Genomic DNA, 17536 nt, shown 5'->3' with positions numbered 1-17536 from the left:
TATCTCCATATCGAGTTGAAAAAGTCAGAGATTATCCATATTCATATCCAATCAATATGGGGACGGGTTCGGCTAATATCCACCACGAGTTTATTTGTCATACCTATTATGATAATATTATTTGAAAGTAAAAACGTATTATTTTAAAATAACTAACAAAGTTGATACATCTTATTTCTAGGGTTTCATTTATTCATCTATAAGGACAACAACAAAAATAAAGGTAACAGTTGTCCCGAGACAGAAACCTTCCCTTCGAGTCCTTTGCCTCAAAAACCGCCACTCATGAACCTTGCTTCTCTGGTATGCTACCATCCCAATATTAGAATTCACTCAAACAATAATGTCCCCAAATAATTATGACACTGTCTATTAGTTACACAATAATGTAACGACAATATGTTTGTGTTGACTCCTTCCCTTCCTTAACATCCCGTACAATATTTCTCATTAGTATATATATAAAAGCTATGTTTAAACTTTTCTCACACCACTCTTCTTCTATATTCCCCTGCTGGTAGCAGGGAGAAATATAATTCTAAGTTATAATTCAAAGTTATTTTCTTAATTCCCTTTCTCCCATAGATAATGGAGCTCAACCCTGAAAACTCTGTGATCATTAGCAATGACCAGAAAGCAATTACCGCACATGAATCACCTAAGAAAACAGATACTCATTCTTCCAGCAAGAAGACAAAGAGGTCCAAGAACATTTTTAAGGTGGCGCTGTTCATGATGCGATCAGGGCGTTCCAGAAAACCGAAAATCATTGTGGATGAGGAGTCCAAGAGCGTGTGGACGAAGATCGTGGGGTCTATCAGACCTCTGCACATGCCAACCGACAAATCTACACCGCATGATGATAACAGTGAAAGCACTCCTCAATCTAAAACAACGATCTCCTCAACGCCGTTTGCGAATTGCATTGATCACGGAGATGATGCGTTTGATTCTGCTTCGGCGTTTACACGCTCATCGTCTCGGTGTAGCAGCCGTTACGCCTCGGCCGTAGGACTGAACGAAATGGTGCAGGAGGCGGAGAATGAGAAAGATGGAGAGAAGGAGAATAATAATAATAATGATGATGATAACAAAGGTGAAGAAGAAGGTGTGAAGGAGAAGAATATTAATGGTGATAGCAATGATGCAGAAGGGGATGAGATGATTGATGCAAAGGCGGAAGAGTTCATTGCTCAGTTTTACTACCAAATGAGGTTGCAACACTTAGATGTTGTTGATAGTGATTATCAAGAGATTAGCATGAGATCACTAGGGTTATGAGCCACTTCAACCCTATGCATCCATGGAATATTCAACCAGAATTTCCATTTTTTTGGTAGAAATGTGTGGTTAATTATAAAAATTATTCTTCTCAAAATCTTGAAGAAGTATTGGTATGATTTAAAAAAGTACATCGTACTTTTGAATAATCATTAATAATCCTTGAAGGGGAGGTTGGAAGAGATGACTTTTCAGTTGGCTATAAAGGATATTTGAAGGAGACAAGTGATTGCATGTGGCTTTTGCTGAGAATGCCTTGCATCGTTTTACAGTGAAAGATCGTCCAATAGTTAGCATTTTATACAATCATATTACAGGGTTAGTTATTTGTTACTGACCTATATGCTAATGTTTAAGAGGTTCAAGTAAGTTGAACTTTGTATTTGCAATCCGCTCTTTTCTATTTGAGTGTGTGATGAATTGTTATACTTAGATTTTTATATATGTTCATCAAGAATTGATTAATATATATATTCTTGTTGATCATATACTTACGCAAATTTGTTCTTTGTTGCATTAAATCGTCCAGTGCTTCTAGGCGTTTCTATTCGTAAATTTCTCAATCTAATACCAATAAACTGTTATTAGAGTTTTGGTTCTAATGTGTTTTACATTTTGTCGGTGGTTGATTCTTGATCAAGATCAAAAAGATGATTAGCACAATCAAGATTGAGAAATTTATGGAAAAGACAACTTCAACCTCTAGCACATCAAGATGTATGTTTTGTTAAAAGTACAAGGAGTTTGAATGCCCTTCTTTAACAGAACCGTACACTTACAAAAGTCGATTATTGTTAGATCAAACGCTTACCACTAGGCCAAAAGTTATAGCTAATAGTCAGAGTGCAACTTCTTTTACTTAACACTAACACAAAAAGTGCCTATAACGTCATCCAATTAACGTCTGCTAAAGAGAACACAGACGTCAAAAATGACCGGTGACATTTTTGTAAATAAAACGTCAACTTTGACGTCTGTTCATGTGTGCCTCGACGTCCCTTAACGAATGTTCACCACGCGCCTGACATCACTCCAACTTGACGTCTGTTCCCCACGCGGCTGACGTCACTCGACGTCGATTTTTTCACTTATCCAACGTCACTCGACGTCGGGTAGTCTCAGACCCGACGTCCCACTTCATATATTGCTTAACAGCCACGCGAAACCTCACTATTTCACTTCTTCGCAAGCTCTCCTCCGCGTTTCGCCGGCCATTGCGACCTCCGCATGTGAGTTTTCCACCATGAATCTTGTTAGATTTTGATTTGTGCACTGATTTAAGCATTTTGAACCGATTGAATTTCGTTTTGGTCCACATGCGCAAGCCATTACATTTTTTTTCATTTAAATAATTTATTTGCCTTTGACATATATTATTTTAGATATAAAAATATTTATTTAGAAATTTAGTTGTTTATTTTCTATATACATATGTAATTATAATTAAATAATTTTATGTTTTACATTATAGTTTAAATTGATAATAAGAAAACAACGGATGTGGACATCCGGTATAGTGTTGGAAACAAATGTGCCCTCACTAACGTCTTTACATCCTTTGGAGGCCGCTGACAATTTCGTTTCATGGCACCCTACAATAACACGACATTAATGTAAATTATTTTTGTAATTAATAATATCAACAAATAAATTGCTAACATACTAATAGACCAGAAGATGATGACTCTGTTGTCCTCCATACTGGCATGTCATCTAGTAGATTTCAGCGAAGTCGGGGCATAACCACATAAATGGGTCGCTTGTTGTCAACACCGCGTATAAGATAAGGATGAGAGACTCTCCTAAACCACTACAAATATCCATCAACACATGAAAATGGGGTTGGCGCGACTGTGACATGAACAACGACATATTGGTCGTAGTGTCTCCATCGACCATCAATAATAGAAAAGTCCACCATAGGAAGTGGATTTGGCGGTCGCGAAATAGGCTGCATAAACCCAAATTGTCACAACACACGTTTCGACATATGACGGTGAACCATGCTACCATGCCTGATGAAGCCAGAAAACATGGAAGCTACAATAAGGGGTCGAGCAGTTATATGTGATCCATATGGGGACCAAATCACCCAATCATATGTGACAACATCCAATTGGGCTCTAATATCTTGTAGACTACAAGTAACTTGTCTAGTGACAAAACGTGTTGCACGAGGTTCAATCTCGACATACGTATCGCGTAACTACTTTCTTTCCAATGTAGGGAAGTACTCATATAACCAAATCTACATATAATAACATTTCATTTAACTACTGATATGAAAACGAAAATAAAAGTCAACTGTATATGGGTACCTGTAAAAGTGGTAGATATCCAAATAATTATTTTGTTGATGCAAAGCTAGCATCTCCTAGTTGCTCATGAAGGTAGACAAAAGCAACAACTCCCTAAGCATATCTACGACATGTAGGGAGATCTCTAAATAGCTGCAGGTACTGCACATGAACAAAAGTGGCGCTCTGATTAGCAAATATGGTGCACCTAACAAGGTGCGAAAGATACGCTCGTGCAACAAACTCTCATAGTTGGTTTTCGCAATAGTTGTTATAGAGGTATCTCAGGCAACTCAATCTAACCTAGGCAACACGACAATGATTCAACTTATCTGAATTCATAGTCCGATCCACACCCATTAGTGTCATCAAAGTTTCTATTGAATCTTCATAAGCAAGTGGTTCATTTGGGCAAAACTCTTCGGTGATAGGAAAATGTATCAGCGACCACACATCATCTAAAGAGATAGTCAACTCACTAATAGGTAGATGAAAACTATTTGTCTCAAGGTGTCATCTCTCAATTAAACCCAAGATCAACCCAGCATCGGGGTACTCATACAAAACATCGCACAAGGCAATAAACCAGAATTCAACGCAAAAGGTTGAACAGAAGTGTGAGGTCATCTAAATCTTTTAACTTTCTTAGAATGAGAGACCAGTTTCATAACTCGATCCTAAGAAACAAAAAATCAATAAAACAATAAAAAAACAATTGAACAATCAAATATAACATTTATAAAAACTTTTCACTAACCTTACCCTCCCATATCACACGTGCTACATGATCAGCATAACGAACCAATAAGGATGTATCATTTGGACCACCAGGAAATCCTGCTCCATCATTCCCAACCCCCTCCTCTTGGTCCTGAGCAACATCGACATCCCCGTGCTCAATAACATCCTCATCCTGATTATGTGATCGTAGGTTTTGATCAGGTAAAGCAGGTACAGTCTGTTGACCCCTTCTACGAGCTGAAGTTGTTGGTCTCTTCTGTGTAGCACCCTGTGCAGAACTCTCGGGTACATCGTGTGTAGAAGAATAACTACTACGTCCAGAAGAAGAACTACCACGTCTTGTTAAACCACCTCGTGTCCTAGGCATATATATATATATATATATATATATATATATATAAAATTCAAAATCAAATTTTATCTCTTGTTTAATCCATCAGAAATAAATTAAGTATTATTTATTTGTAACACAAGTGAAGGTCATGTTTTCAAATAATTAAGTTAAATAGGGTATCAAAGGTGTGGAGAAAGAAGGAAAAAAAGAAAAGCACAAAAGTTTGAGTACGTGCAATTAGTCACAATGTACATGTTAAGGAAAAAAGAATTATGAGGTGTACAAGCAGCGAAAAGTGACTTATATTAGTGTTGGAATAGATGAAAAATTCGAGGGATGTTGGAGAGAATCTGAAATCAACAAAAGTGAAATAGATGTCTACATCCGTAACAAAATTCCTCTTACGAATGTCGACATCCGTAGTGCTCCACCCAAAACAACGACATCTATAACACTATCAATTAAAATAGGTGAACGAGATGTCCACATCCACAATACAATTATCTCAAACGGATGTGAACATCCGTAATACAACATTTTAAAAACATAGGAAAAGCAAATGGACAAAAGGGAACTGGATGTCGACATTTGTAATCCAATGCTCAAACGCTCAAAATTAACGAAACGAATGTTGACATTCGCAACTCTTATATGTAAACTGAATGTTGACATCTGTAAGGCTTCAAATCAGAATCCACACCCCAACCAAAAAAAAATGGGAACTAGATGTCAACATCCACAATTCAAATTCCTGAACCGTCGACATCCATATTGGCCAGTTTCAGCGAAAATTTTGGATTTACAGAAGTCCACTTCCGTAATTTACAAGAACAGGTTCAAAATGACTCATACTGATTTAAACATGGATCCATTGCACAAATAGAACATTCAAAGCATGCGAGTGATTTACTTAACGGTTTAACTAAACATATAAATGATTAATTACGTGAAGAATAACTTAACTGGTTGAAAGGAGGGTTGAAAGAATGTGAAGCACACAATGGATTGCGATCTGGAGTTGAGATTGCGACTGTTGCACGAATAGAAGAGACAAGGGACTAGGTCAAATGGGATTCAAAATATTGGGGATGCAAGAGGTGGGTTGTTGTAATAAGTATAAGAGAGAGAAAATTTAGTCGTTAATCTTTACTTTTTACTAGGAGGGCAAAGTAGGAAATAATAATGTTTTTGGGATACAGAAGAAACTATTGGAAGTGCAAGGAGAAGCCCCCATCGTTTTTAGCACATGCATTAACATTGTAATAAATATTGTGGCTTCAAATATTGGCAATTGCTCTATGCAGTCCCATATTTTCTTTCTCCACCCTCAACTTTGTTTAAATACCTTTTTACCCTTTGTGATTGATATCTCGTCATTTTTGTACTTCTTTTAGATGCAGCATTAGCTATGACAACATGGTACGGTAAACATGCATACTTGAACATGACATCATTCAGGATCATGTGCACACTATGAACATGTGAGCATGCATAGTTGGTCTAACTATGGTGTATGTTTTTGTTCAAATACTTCATTTTGCATACTTCTTTATTGGCCAAAGAAATAAACTTCCGGATTCAACCATCCGTAAGTGAACAAAAAGTTAATTCCAGAATAATCATCTGCAAGAAAAAAATTAATTTTGTGATAAAATTTTAATTTCATATGGTACAATCAATGAATATAAAAAAAATCTTAGTCATTTAATCTAGAATATATTTTCAAATACATAATCTAAAAATATAATTAGAATTGTACAATCTACAGTTATTTTTCGACTTTCGAATTTTATAATTCGAAATTAATCTTTTTATTTTTGAATTTACAATTCTTAGAACAGCATTTTATCAAATCATATGAAGGAATATCTTTAACATTTGTTGCGGTGTTTGGAGATGTAGGAAAGAAAATATAGAGGTGCGGGAAGACATTGTCCGTAACTTTTTAAAGCCCAACTGAAATACTGACAAATTTGATTTCGGAAGGTAGAGACCCACTTTTACATTTTCATTTAGCTTCTGACCCAAAACTTAAAAACGGAATTTCATTTAGTAGCACGATGATACACTTTGCCTTGATAGTTGAGAAGATGACATGATTCATACATTTCATTCTGTGATTTCGGTTTAATTAAATAACACAATTTGATAAAGAAATATAATAAATACAAAGTATATATGACATGATAAGATCAATCTCCACATTTAAAGGATGATCTGTTTTGGAATTTAGAATTCCACACAATTTTATCTTTTAAAAATGCTTTAACAAAAATTAAGACGAAAGGTATATTTAAATTATTATTGAAACTATTGAGTTTATCTGATCAAGAAGTTATAAGTTGATGGATTTCATAATCAATTATAAAACACTCTTTGTTACAAGTTTGACATAAAATATGACATTTTAGCCATTAGCACCAATGACTTGCAAAGACCACACTGAACTCTGCATTTATTCAGCAATGGTCGTGACGCAAAAAAGGATCAATGTAGTTTTGTATGCGCAAGAAGATATCAAAATCATAATGCATAAAGTTACACTATAATCTCCATATAAAAATGGAACAGAGAGAACACTAAAAATCATAATCAATGGTTGAAGTAGAAGGTTACATAAGTACATAGAAAAACACATATTTTTGAAGCTATTTACTTATCCTGTGTGCTATTACCGGTTGGCACTGAGACCTTGCTGAGTCTGCTTGGTGATATCTTGGCAGCATTACATTTAGTTTTTCTGTGATTGGAAGCATTGAAACCATAAACTGCTCTATATGCAAGTGCTCTTCCAAAGTGCCATTTTTGAGGATTGTTTACACTTGATGATGATGATGGTTGAACAGTGTTGTCTGATGTATCAGCATTGTCTTTCTCAGTAGACATTTTTTTTTGTGTTTTCTGTTCTCTGAATAGTGTGAGACAGGAAGAAGGGGATACTCTGAAGGGAAGGGGATAGATCACGCTACCTGTTATGTATATATAGGAAAATAAAATAGAAAAACTTAAATATGGATATGTTTGGACAAATTTCCTTAAAAACACTTATAAAAATAGGTTTAGATAAATATTACTGAAAATATTTCGTAATTTAAATTAAATCGTACATAAAGTTAAAATTAGAATTTAGAGAAGTTATGTTAGAAAGTTTTCTGAAATAATTTAGTTTATTTACTTTTGGGAACGACATGGCAAGGGTTAAAGATGGTAAAAGAGAGAAGGAATACTTCTAGCGATCTCTTCACTACTTTTAAGACTTATCTTGTCTTGAAAAAGAAGGAACCAGATATGCCATATTTAGCATGTTAGGAAATGTATCAATAATGTTTCTCTTACAATGCATCTAGTAATAGAGAGGGAAATCGGGTAGATAAAAATAAGAAAAACAAGAGTAAATGAAAGTAAAAACTCATTCCCTTGCTCTTAATATAAAATCATTATTAAAAATTCACAAATTTAATTTCAATATTAATAAATTTTAAGATTCCATTTTCACTATTTATTAAAAAAAACACATATTTATAGCATTTAGAAGGGATAAACTAAAAACTTTAGTATTTTACAAAAATTATAGAATGAATTACTATCAACTTCTGAAATATGTTTCGTACTAAAGACCGAAAGGATAAATAAATATAGTGATTGTTTCTGTAAAGCCGAATATTAGCCTATACTCTTTGTTCCATCTTAGTCCTATTTCATCTTCTCCAAAGGTATCTGTGCAAGACACAATTTTGATTTTAATCAAGACCATAAATGCTAGTGAAAAAAATCCCAACTACTTTACCTAAGACATCTTTTTATACTCTCCAAAATAGGTTTTTAGCTTTACCGTTTTACATGTCTAATCGGGATCCAATAATCCAATAATCACCATTATGTAAATTAATTGGGATTAACAATCTAATTAGGACATTTTACTAACTTGTCGGCAATGATCGTCACTTCTTGCTAATACACCATCTTGAGGAACATGCAACTACTGGTGGTGCTTAGTTGTGTTCGATCCTGAGGAACAGTGATTATCGGACCCGACGTGTTTGATCGTTCAGTGAGTGACTTTTATAAATGTTTGGTTTAGGGTAAAAGAAGAAATAGAAGAAAAAGCATAATTTATGAAATCATGTCTTCAATAATAATCATTTTTTTTTCAGGCTTAAATACCTTCTTGGTCCTCATTTTCGTAGTGTTTGTTGTAGATAGTCTTCATTTTGACAGAATGTTTAAAATGATCCTCATTTTTACCGAATGTTTAAAATGGTCCTTATTTTTACAATTCATAGTTTTATTTAGTCCTTTTCTATAACGCCGTTTAATCATTGACGGAACATTGTACAGATGACACAGTTTGTATTTGTATTAGAGTGTGTTATGTGTACTGTACATACAAACCGTGCCATATTACAATGCTTCGTTAGTGATTTAAACGGTGTTACAGAAAATGACCAAATAAAACACGAATTGCGAATTGCAAAAATAAGAACTATTTTAAACATTCAGTAAAAATGATGATCATTTTAAACATTCTGTCAAAATGAAAAACATCTGCAACAAACAATACAAAAATGAGGACAAAAAAGTATTTAAGCCTTTTCTTTTAATTATAAAGCACCAATTACACAAACCACTAGTAAATAAACAATTTATAGTGATTTTTAACAGAAGAAGGAAATGCCAAAAAATGTCAGACACACATCCTCTTCTTATTTATTTTTGTACCGATTTATAATGAAGTAAAAAATATAGAACTTACACCTTTTTTTTATTTATATCCTATATTTTCATTCTGCCGAAGATACTTCATTTTCACTCATAATTTTTCCTCAAATTCTTTACCTTAATCTTTCGTGGAATACAGAATGACTTCCTTCACAGACTTTATTGTGCTGTCTCAATCTTGAACACATTTTCAGATAAAGCCGATGGTAAGATTCAAAGTGAGACACTTTGCCTGATGCGAAAAAGGGTTATCTCGACTACATGTCATTTTCGTACAACTTGAACCTCACTTTGGGTTCATTAATAAATGAAATATCTAAGCATAATAACACTTGGAAATATTTTTATGAACTTGTAACCTCGCATCGAAGGGTACCCCTGCTATATATTAACTCCCCCTGTTAATGGCAAATAGCTGTAATAATCTTCGTTTTGGAAAGCAAAAAGGAACTTAATCCTATTGGAGGGCTTACGGGCAAAAGCTATTATTACTTAAGCATCAATTCAGTCCGATGCTGAATTTTACTCGCACTAAGATTTTCAAGACAGTGGAAAAGCCTTTCAGACACTCTGAAGGTAAAGTTAACAAAGAGAACTTTGGCAGGTCACAGGAGAATCAACAAATATAACCAAGATATGTACTTGCTGAAAAAAGCATAGCTAGTTTCTAATGGAAGATACATACAAGGAACATAGATATGTACAGCTCATTGCCTTTTGTGTGATTGCATCATCAATTACAATTTTATATATATACCTTTCTTGTGGAGGAAACCAGCAAAAATACCCCAGAATAAAATCTCAACAATTACAAAGGCCATTGTACCCCACTTTTCGGAATGAAATATGGCCTGCATTAAAGCTTCACTGGCGTCAACCTGCATATAAAATTGCCAACAAAACCGAATTTACTAATTAAGTACGAAAAAGGTCTTTGCTGCGACATCCCTCCACAAAAAATGCAATTGTGACAAATTAAGGAATGCTAGAAAAAAGTAGTTTTCATAATTATTGCCATATGAAAACAAACCATGCTATATTCGTTGGACTAATAAAATGAAGTTAAACAGCTTTTAGTTAACATTTTGCTTGAGTAAATGGTGAAAAATACTTTGAATCATTTCAATTGCAGTGGACAAAATATGTGAAGAGTTATGTATATGGGTTGCACTATACATTCGGCACTGTCACTTCTTTTTCGTACTAAGAAAGTGTGAAGCAATTTATGATTCCAAATTCTCCAGGTTAACACAGAAGGCAAAGAAGTATAATCAATACACATCGTCCACAAAGAAAGAAAGCAAACAGTTTAGTTAGAATTTGGCCAATGCCACCTGACAGGTCATTAGCAGTTTAATTCTAATTCCAAAGAGGAATTTACAGAAATCTGTTGACTCCTATTAGTAAAAGTTTAATCTTCAAAGAAAAAACAAGTTCTAGCTTATATAATAATATAACTTACAATAAAAGAAGAGATATTCAAAGAATCATTGGGAAACAAACATTACCAAATTATTTTCAGGAGAATGCCAATAGAAACCCTGGATAGCTGCTGGGAAAATGTCACAAGCTGCCAATGCATATACAACAAGGGCATTCATTCCCATCCATTGCAGTAAAATTGTAGGCTTTCTGTGATGTTCTATGTCAACCTGCAAGAAAATATGTTTTGATTGCAGGTTTTTAAATAGTTGGCAGCGATTATAGTCACCTATTAAGAACAGAATGTCACCATTTTTTTTGGCAGTGATTCAACTGGGTTAACAAATGGGCTCAGGAAGTGCACCAGATAAGGCTATCGAGGGCTGTATGGGTGATCCCAAACAATGGCCCTCAAAACACGTGTACATTTTTTTTCCATTGGTAGTAGGAGATTAACTGCATGAAGTACCAGCCTACCACCTTTTGTTCATTTGCCTATAATCTCTCTGCTTTCCTGGGATATAAATTATTTCTACTTAGGGGACAAGGATGAACTTACAATGTAATAGATAGCAGTCAAGACTAAGCCCGATGCCCCTGCAGTTATGAACATGTAGCTTAACGTGTACAGTGCTTTTGATAAAGGAATTCCTGAGAAAACAATTCAACTGTCAGCATAGAACCCTTTTTATCTTAATAAATTTATGATTAGAAGTGTACCTAAAATCTCCAGAATGTATCCTACTAACAATAGAGCGAAGGAAAACACAGACCAAAGAAGTACCCTCTGCTTGTTATCCTGAATGAACAAGACAGCAGTTGAATCATAAAAAGTAGACATATCCCAAGGGCAAATTTAAATTTTCCAGCTAAGGCGTCATAAGGGAATCATAACCGAAACCTGGAAAAGTACAATTATGCGACCATATTGCAATCCCATGAAGCAGGTAATCGCAGACATGAGTGAACTGGAAGATTAAAGAAAATCAATCAGAAGCAGATATTACATTGACTATATTTTAAAGTTGTCAATGCCAATCTAATCTCAAGGATAAATACCAACACATGAGAGAGCAGTGAAAACATATTAAGAAAACATAAGCTAAGTACTCTGCAAAAGCTCAATAAAATAAAATATCTTCTTTTTGGAGACTCAAATTATAAGATTTAACCATCGTTTTCAATGCCTGTAATAATTATATAAGGATAAAAGAAGGGAGCAGGGAATGCTTTTCCACCTCAAAATACCCTCTGGATCAAATGGTGCAAGGCACCATCCAGGTGAATTTGGAGGCAAGGGTCCATAGTCAGGAGAGTTGACACTACACTCCTGAGAATGAAAAGGTCAGGAATAACATCATTTAACAGATAAGATAAATTAAATTTGAGGTGGCAGTATATTCAATAAAAGAGTATAGAGTTACTTAGGATAAATAACCTTTGTCCTTATGTACACAGGTCGCTGGTACAAATGATCTTCACCAAGAATTAATCTATCAACAAATCCCACTGCATTACAAGGAGGTTCAAGACTGCCCCTCACTTCACAATGAACCTGGCATATGAAAATGCATAACTACAAACCAATTTTTCCCAGTAGCTAGAAGAATCATAAAAAAAAAAAAACACATAATTTAAAAATGATAATCGTGAAAACCAATCCATCATAATCCATGAAAAATGAAATTAAATGTCAATCATCATAATGTCACACAACATCCATCTGCATCTATTCTCTAATATTTATGGATTATCTATGAATATTACTCTATAATTATTGTTTTCTCAGTTCATTAAAGTAAGAACTCTAAATCATTTTTAAATAGCAAAAGATTCTTTGATGCTAGTCTACCAGAGTTTCATCATTTTATGAAATACAAATTGAAGTTTGACTTTTGAAAAGTGAAAACCCGTGGTTTAGTCAAAGAGCCGGCTGTTGATATTTAAATATTTTGAAGTAAAAAACAGAAGCTTATATGCCATCCAAAACTAAACAACTACTTGATAGTGTAAGCAGATTTCCAAGGTAATTTTTTGGCCAATATTTAGACAGCTCAAACTGCTAATGGGATTTTAGAATCTAGGATGTGTCGTAAAATACAGAAATTAGATGTGTCATAAAAAGAGGTTATCACTAAATATGCAAATGCATTTCTATTCCTAAACAAAATACAACAATTGTAAGCACTTTGATCTATGAGAATTAACCATGATTAAAATACAGCTTATGAATATTTCCACAATTATAAGAGAGTTTCTTTTTCAGCAAAATAAGGGAGGGGTTTCAGAAATGATTAGTTGACAGCTGTCACAAAGGAAGGATTGACTATCAGCAATAGTAACCCAAATTACATGTAACATAGAAACCAATAAAGAAAAACCCTACTATATTCTAAGAGTCGCTTTTTCACCAGAATTGGGCTGGTCGATGTGTAGGGGTTATAGATTATATTTGACACAGATTCCACAAAGAATATCAGTAATAAGAAACCAAACTACATGCTGACTTTGTCTATTGTATACAACGAGTCATGAGTTAAGCACACAAGATGAAGTCATAAATAAAAACCAAATCCTTACATTTTGAATAATTGATAAATGACTGGACCCAAGCATATTAGAATGTTCAAATTTCCAATTTGGAACGTAGAGACCGTAGAGCAAGCAAAGGTACACTGAGCATAGTAAGATAGAAACCATCCTGCATAAAGAAATAAGCAATCAGGACCAAAGAATATTACAAGGCAAGCAAACATAGTGCCCACGGAAGTTTAATTTTGACACTTAGATGCCGAGAGCTAGTATCTTCATCCATTACAGTAACCTGAATTCTAATTATTTATTTATTTTTGCAAAAAGGTAGCTTGAAAAGTTTATAAAAGATATATTCATGCCTTTGAATAAAGGTTACGCATTTAGCCTAACAATGACTGGTCATGATTCACAACTACTCCATTAATATTTTGTAATGAAGTTCGGGTGAAAGTTGCAGCATTAGTTTATATTGAATTATCAGGTTCGAAAGATGGCTGACACATTTTCATCTCAAGACATTAAAATCCAATCAACAAAAGTTGAAATCAAACCGGAACATGCAGAAAAAGAAAAAAATGTTTATCTTAATCAAGTTTTAACCTTAAGATACAGCATAGTGAACTGTGTATCAAAAAAGATCCATGACACATGACAAGTACGTCCATTTAATATGAGAATGTCAAAATAAAAACTTAAGGGCATTATAAAACCCAAAGTACTATGCATTATCATGAATCAGGTAGCAGAATCTGCATCGATATGTAATGAGAGAATTAGCACAAAGAACTCATCTATGCAAACATTTTTAAGAAAATGACAAAGAAACATGGCATTGTTATGTATAGTTTATAGCAATATTCAACATAGAAGTTGAAACTTTTAATTGCAAAGCTCAGTCCCCTGGAAGAACTAAATACAAGAAATGTAAACTAACCACTGAATGGAGTATTTCCTCACAAAAGCTGCCGGTGAGTCAACCAAAATATTATGGTTTACAAGCCAAATCTCTGATATTGAGGCCAAGAAATATCCAATAGATATCCTCTGGATACCATACAAGAAAATAATGTATCAAACTCATAGCACGTTTATAAAAATTAAAGTGATAGGTGATTGGTTATTTTCTTAAGTGCCAACTTGTTTTCTCAGCTAATACCTATATCCTACAATAGTACAGTTAGTTTCAATGACATATGACCCTTGTACTTATCGCAAATCTGAAACCATCCTTAACATAAAACATAAGTGAGAAAACACTATATTTACTTTCCCAACACAATTCACCAAGCATGGACTATAGTCAAGAAGTGACATTACAAAGATCGCAATCGAAAATCAGTCATTAACTGTAGATCAAATAGATAAGTTATTTGACAAAACATCAATTAAACTGACAATTGTTAGTGGCATGTAGTAAATCATAAAAGAAATAACATGTACAACAATAATACAAAATCCACTGAATTAGAAATAACGGAAAGAAAACAAGACTAACAAGTTTCGGTTTACAAATTTACAGGTAGCAGTTACCTGAAGTACACCAAGCCAGCGAATTTTACTCAAATCAACTCCATACGTCAATTTGCCACGTCCATGGAAATACCCACCTATGAACAATTTTCAGACAAAAGCATTAAAGCAAAGGTTTTCAATTGCATCACTTATACACACAGAGAAAATTACTACAAGTACATAAACCTGGATTATAAAGTTGAATTAAGTTTTAAGTACTAGCTAAATTTGGGTATTTTCAATTGAGTTCCTATTAGATTTTTTTTTGTCTATTGAGTACTCAAAATATTTATATTTTTCAATTTAGTAGCATGACTATTATATTGTCCAGTCATCTTCCTTATCTTCACGTGTTAACAATGTGAGATTCTGGAAAACAAACAGTCACGACACCCAGGAAAAATTAAATGGCAAGAACTAAGTTGAAACATAAAATTTTTGAGTGTTCAACATAGCAAGAAACTTCCATAGAGACTCCATTAAAAATCCTCAAATTAATCATGGACTTAAAACTTACTTAAGCCTTTAATAAATAATATGAATAATGGATAACTAGCACAAAAGAATACATGAGAACTTTGGGTGACAAGTTTCAGCTGGTTGCCAGGTAATGAAATGAAAGAAAAACAAGTGAGTGAACATACCTTGAAGTAACAGCCCCAAAAGGAAAAGCTTAATTGTCCTCAATACAACCTTTTTCGTCGCATTGGGTTTGCTAGAGACTTTCTGAAAGGTTGTCCAGGAATGAAACATCGTTCTAAGTTATTGTTCTTTCATTATTTGCACGTCTATATAAGAAAGCCACTAATATATATAAATATGAATAAAAAAATAGTGGCCGAAGTCCAAAACATCTTTCATTAAGTGATATACAGTACAAAACCACGGCATAGAACATCAGTTTCGTACGTTTTCCGAATTTGCGAGATTACGTACCTTGAATACAAGAGCAATCGAAATGCCAACCACAAAGAGAAAAAATGGCATTACAAAATCTGCTAGTGTCACCCCAAACCATGGTGAATGATTCAAGGATGGGAATGCTCTTCCGACGTCATCAACTAATATCATCAACTGCAGCGAAATTTAAAAGATTCATTTTAATGCAAGGAGAAGCAACTAGATTCCAATTGTCGAAATCACAAGATGTATACAAGTAACTAACTGTCACTGAAATCAAAAAGAATATTCAAAATAATAGAAGCTAATTTTCTTCTCTTGAATTAGCGGCGCTTTCGAATTAATCATACACATGAAGTAATTGAAGTGATGAAGGAAGTAGTGGAGACAAACCGCAACGGTTAGACCGCGGAAGACATCGAGAGAAGCAAGGCGTTGGTTCGGAGCGGGAAGAGAGGGTAAAGGTAGCGTTTCTGTATGACTGAATGGCAAAGGAGAGATAGTGTCTTCATTTTGATGAAGGATGTGAACTGAAGAATCAAAATCATGGTTGATGATGAGAGGTCTTCGCTGTTCTCCGGCGACACCATCATCTTCTTCACCCGGCATTTCTTCCAACAAACTTCTCTTCGTTACGGTCAAAGTCTCCCTCGAGGCTATTTTAGTATTTTTAATTGTTAGGTGTGGGCTCCAGTACTTGGGCTAAAGCCCGTATCATAGTTGGATTGGGTATGATTAGGCAAATCTTTTGCAATTTTTTTTATAAAACACTAACATATTAAATTAAAAATTTAATATTTATATTCATTTTAGTTTATATTATTAATAATTGATAAATGTTCTGAAATTAATGATTTATTTCTAAGAGTTGAAATGAATAAATATGCGTAGCCGGAAGAGTGATCTTTTAATGGGAAATAATTGAAATATTGAACTTTGGATTTGAATAAAATTTTAACCGAGACATATAGATTTTGAAAAATTAATTTTTTAATCAGTTTGTTTTGTCTTTCCTCAGTGTGAGATGTCTAGCCAGAATAATTATATTCTTTTTATCGTAGTTGTTCTCATTAATTCATTGTCAAAATTACATTAACTAATAATTAATATTCTTCTGTTTCAATTGAGATATTAAAATATTGTATCTTCTTTATTTTAAGGATTTCTATTTTTTTTTTCTTTTGTCTTGAATTCGATTTTTTAAATGAATCAGTAATTTGATTTTAGGTTTAATTATGCCTTTGGTCCCCATTTTGGAGTCAAAATCTTAAAATGGTACCCAAAATTTTAAAAGTCTCAAAATGGTCCCCTTTTTTGTTGAAACGTCTCACGTTTGCCCTTTCCATTAAGTCAAGGTTGACGTCGTTAGAGGGAGTGCCACGTGTCAGTTCCTCGATTTTTTGAATTTTTTTATTAATTTTTTTTGAATTTTTTTTATTTTTATTTTTATTTTTTGAATTTTTTTAAAAAAATCAAAAAATTGCCACGTGTCAAGCTGTCATCGTGCCACGTGGCAGTGATAGTGACACGTGTCAGTATTACGCCACGTGTCATTTTGTTAGTATCAATTTGGTCCCTTTATTTTAATTTGTCTCAATTTAGTCCCAATTTTTGTAAAAATTAGCAATTTTGTCCCCCTTCAAATTGAAACAAAATTTAATTTTATATAAATGTTATACAAATATTTTTATTAAATTTGATATTTGTATTCAAATTGATATTTTTATTATATATTTTTAACATAGCTAAGTTTAGTTAAAATTATGTTTCACATTCAACTTTACTTAAAATTGTT

General features: G+C 33.7%; 2 protein-coding genes across 3 annotated transcripts; one reads left to right on the top strand and one right to left on the bottom strand.

The window, feature by feature from the left end:
• The first annotated feature begins 481 nt into the window (after window positions 1–481).
• On the top strand, window positions 482–1830 carry LOC114190930 (uncharacterized). The gene has a single exon (XM_028080008.2). The coding sequence runs from the start codon at window positions 589–591 to the stop codon at window positions 1279–1281; it is 693 nt and encodes a 230-aa protein (XP_027935809.1). The 5' UTR covers window positions 482–588; the 3' UTR covers window positions 1282–1830.
• An 8160-nt stretch (window positions 1831–9990) lies between these two features.
• On the bottom strand, window positions 9991–16392 carry LOC114189716 (uncharacterized). Of its 2 annotated transcripts, XM_028078374.2 has the most exons (13): window positions 16135–16392; window positions 15778–15915; window positions 15486–15567; window positions 14860–14936; window positions 14264–14373; window positions 13375–13495; window positions 12233–12349; window positions 12033–12124; window positions 11696–11762; window positions 11515–11593; window positions 11354–11445; window positions 10881–11024; window positions 9991–10250 (listed from the first exon to the last, which is right to left on the bottom strand). In XM_028078374.2, exons 1-13 carry the CDS (start codon window positions 16348–16350, stop codon window positions 10110–10112), a joined length of 1476 nt encoding a protein of 491 aa, XP_027934175.2. In that variant the 5' UTR covers window positions 16351–16392; the 3' UTR covers window positions 9991–10109. The 2 variants fall into 2 exon arrangements, 1 of the variants encoding a protein (XP_027934175.2); XR_003605722.2 differs by lacking the exon at window positions 9991–10250 and having other exon boundaries at window positions 10887–11024; window positions 11105–11445.
• Between the last annotated feature and the right edge of the window lie 1144 nt (window positions 16393–17536).

This window comes from Vigna unguiculata, chromosome 7 (assembly GCF_037176805.1).
Source record: "Vigna unguiculata cultivar grain cowpea cultivar isolate G323 ecotype 2 chromosome 7, ASM3717680v1, whole genome shotgun sequence".
In the NCBI taxonomy this organism is placed as follows: domain Eukaryota; kingdom Viridiplantae; phylum Streptophyta; class Magnoliopsida; order Fabales; family Fabaceae; genus Vigna; species Vigna unguiculata.
Note: the sequence above shows the minus strand (reverse complement) of the source record. Positions and strands in the feature narration are given on the sequence as shown.

Coding starts and splice junctions, on each gene's coding strand:
- LOC114190930 (XM_028080008.2), top strand. CDS start 589: ATGGAGCTCAACCCTGAAAACTCTGTGATCATTAGCAATGACCAGAAA.
- LOC114189716 (XM_028078374.2), bottom strand. CDS start 16,350: ATGCCGGGTGAAGAAGATGATGGTGTCGCCGGAGAACAGCGAAGACCT. Junction 14,374..14,859: donor GCTGGCTTGGTGTACTTCAG/GTAACTGCTACC, acceptor TATGGTATCCAG/AGGATATCTATTGGATATTT. Junction 13,496..14,263: donor AGGAAATACTCCATTCAGTG/GTTAGTTTACAT, acceptor TTCTTTATGCAG/GATGGTTTCTATCTTACTAT.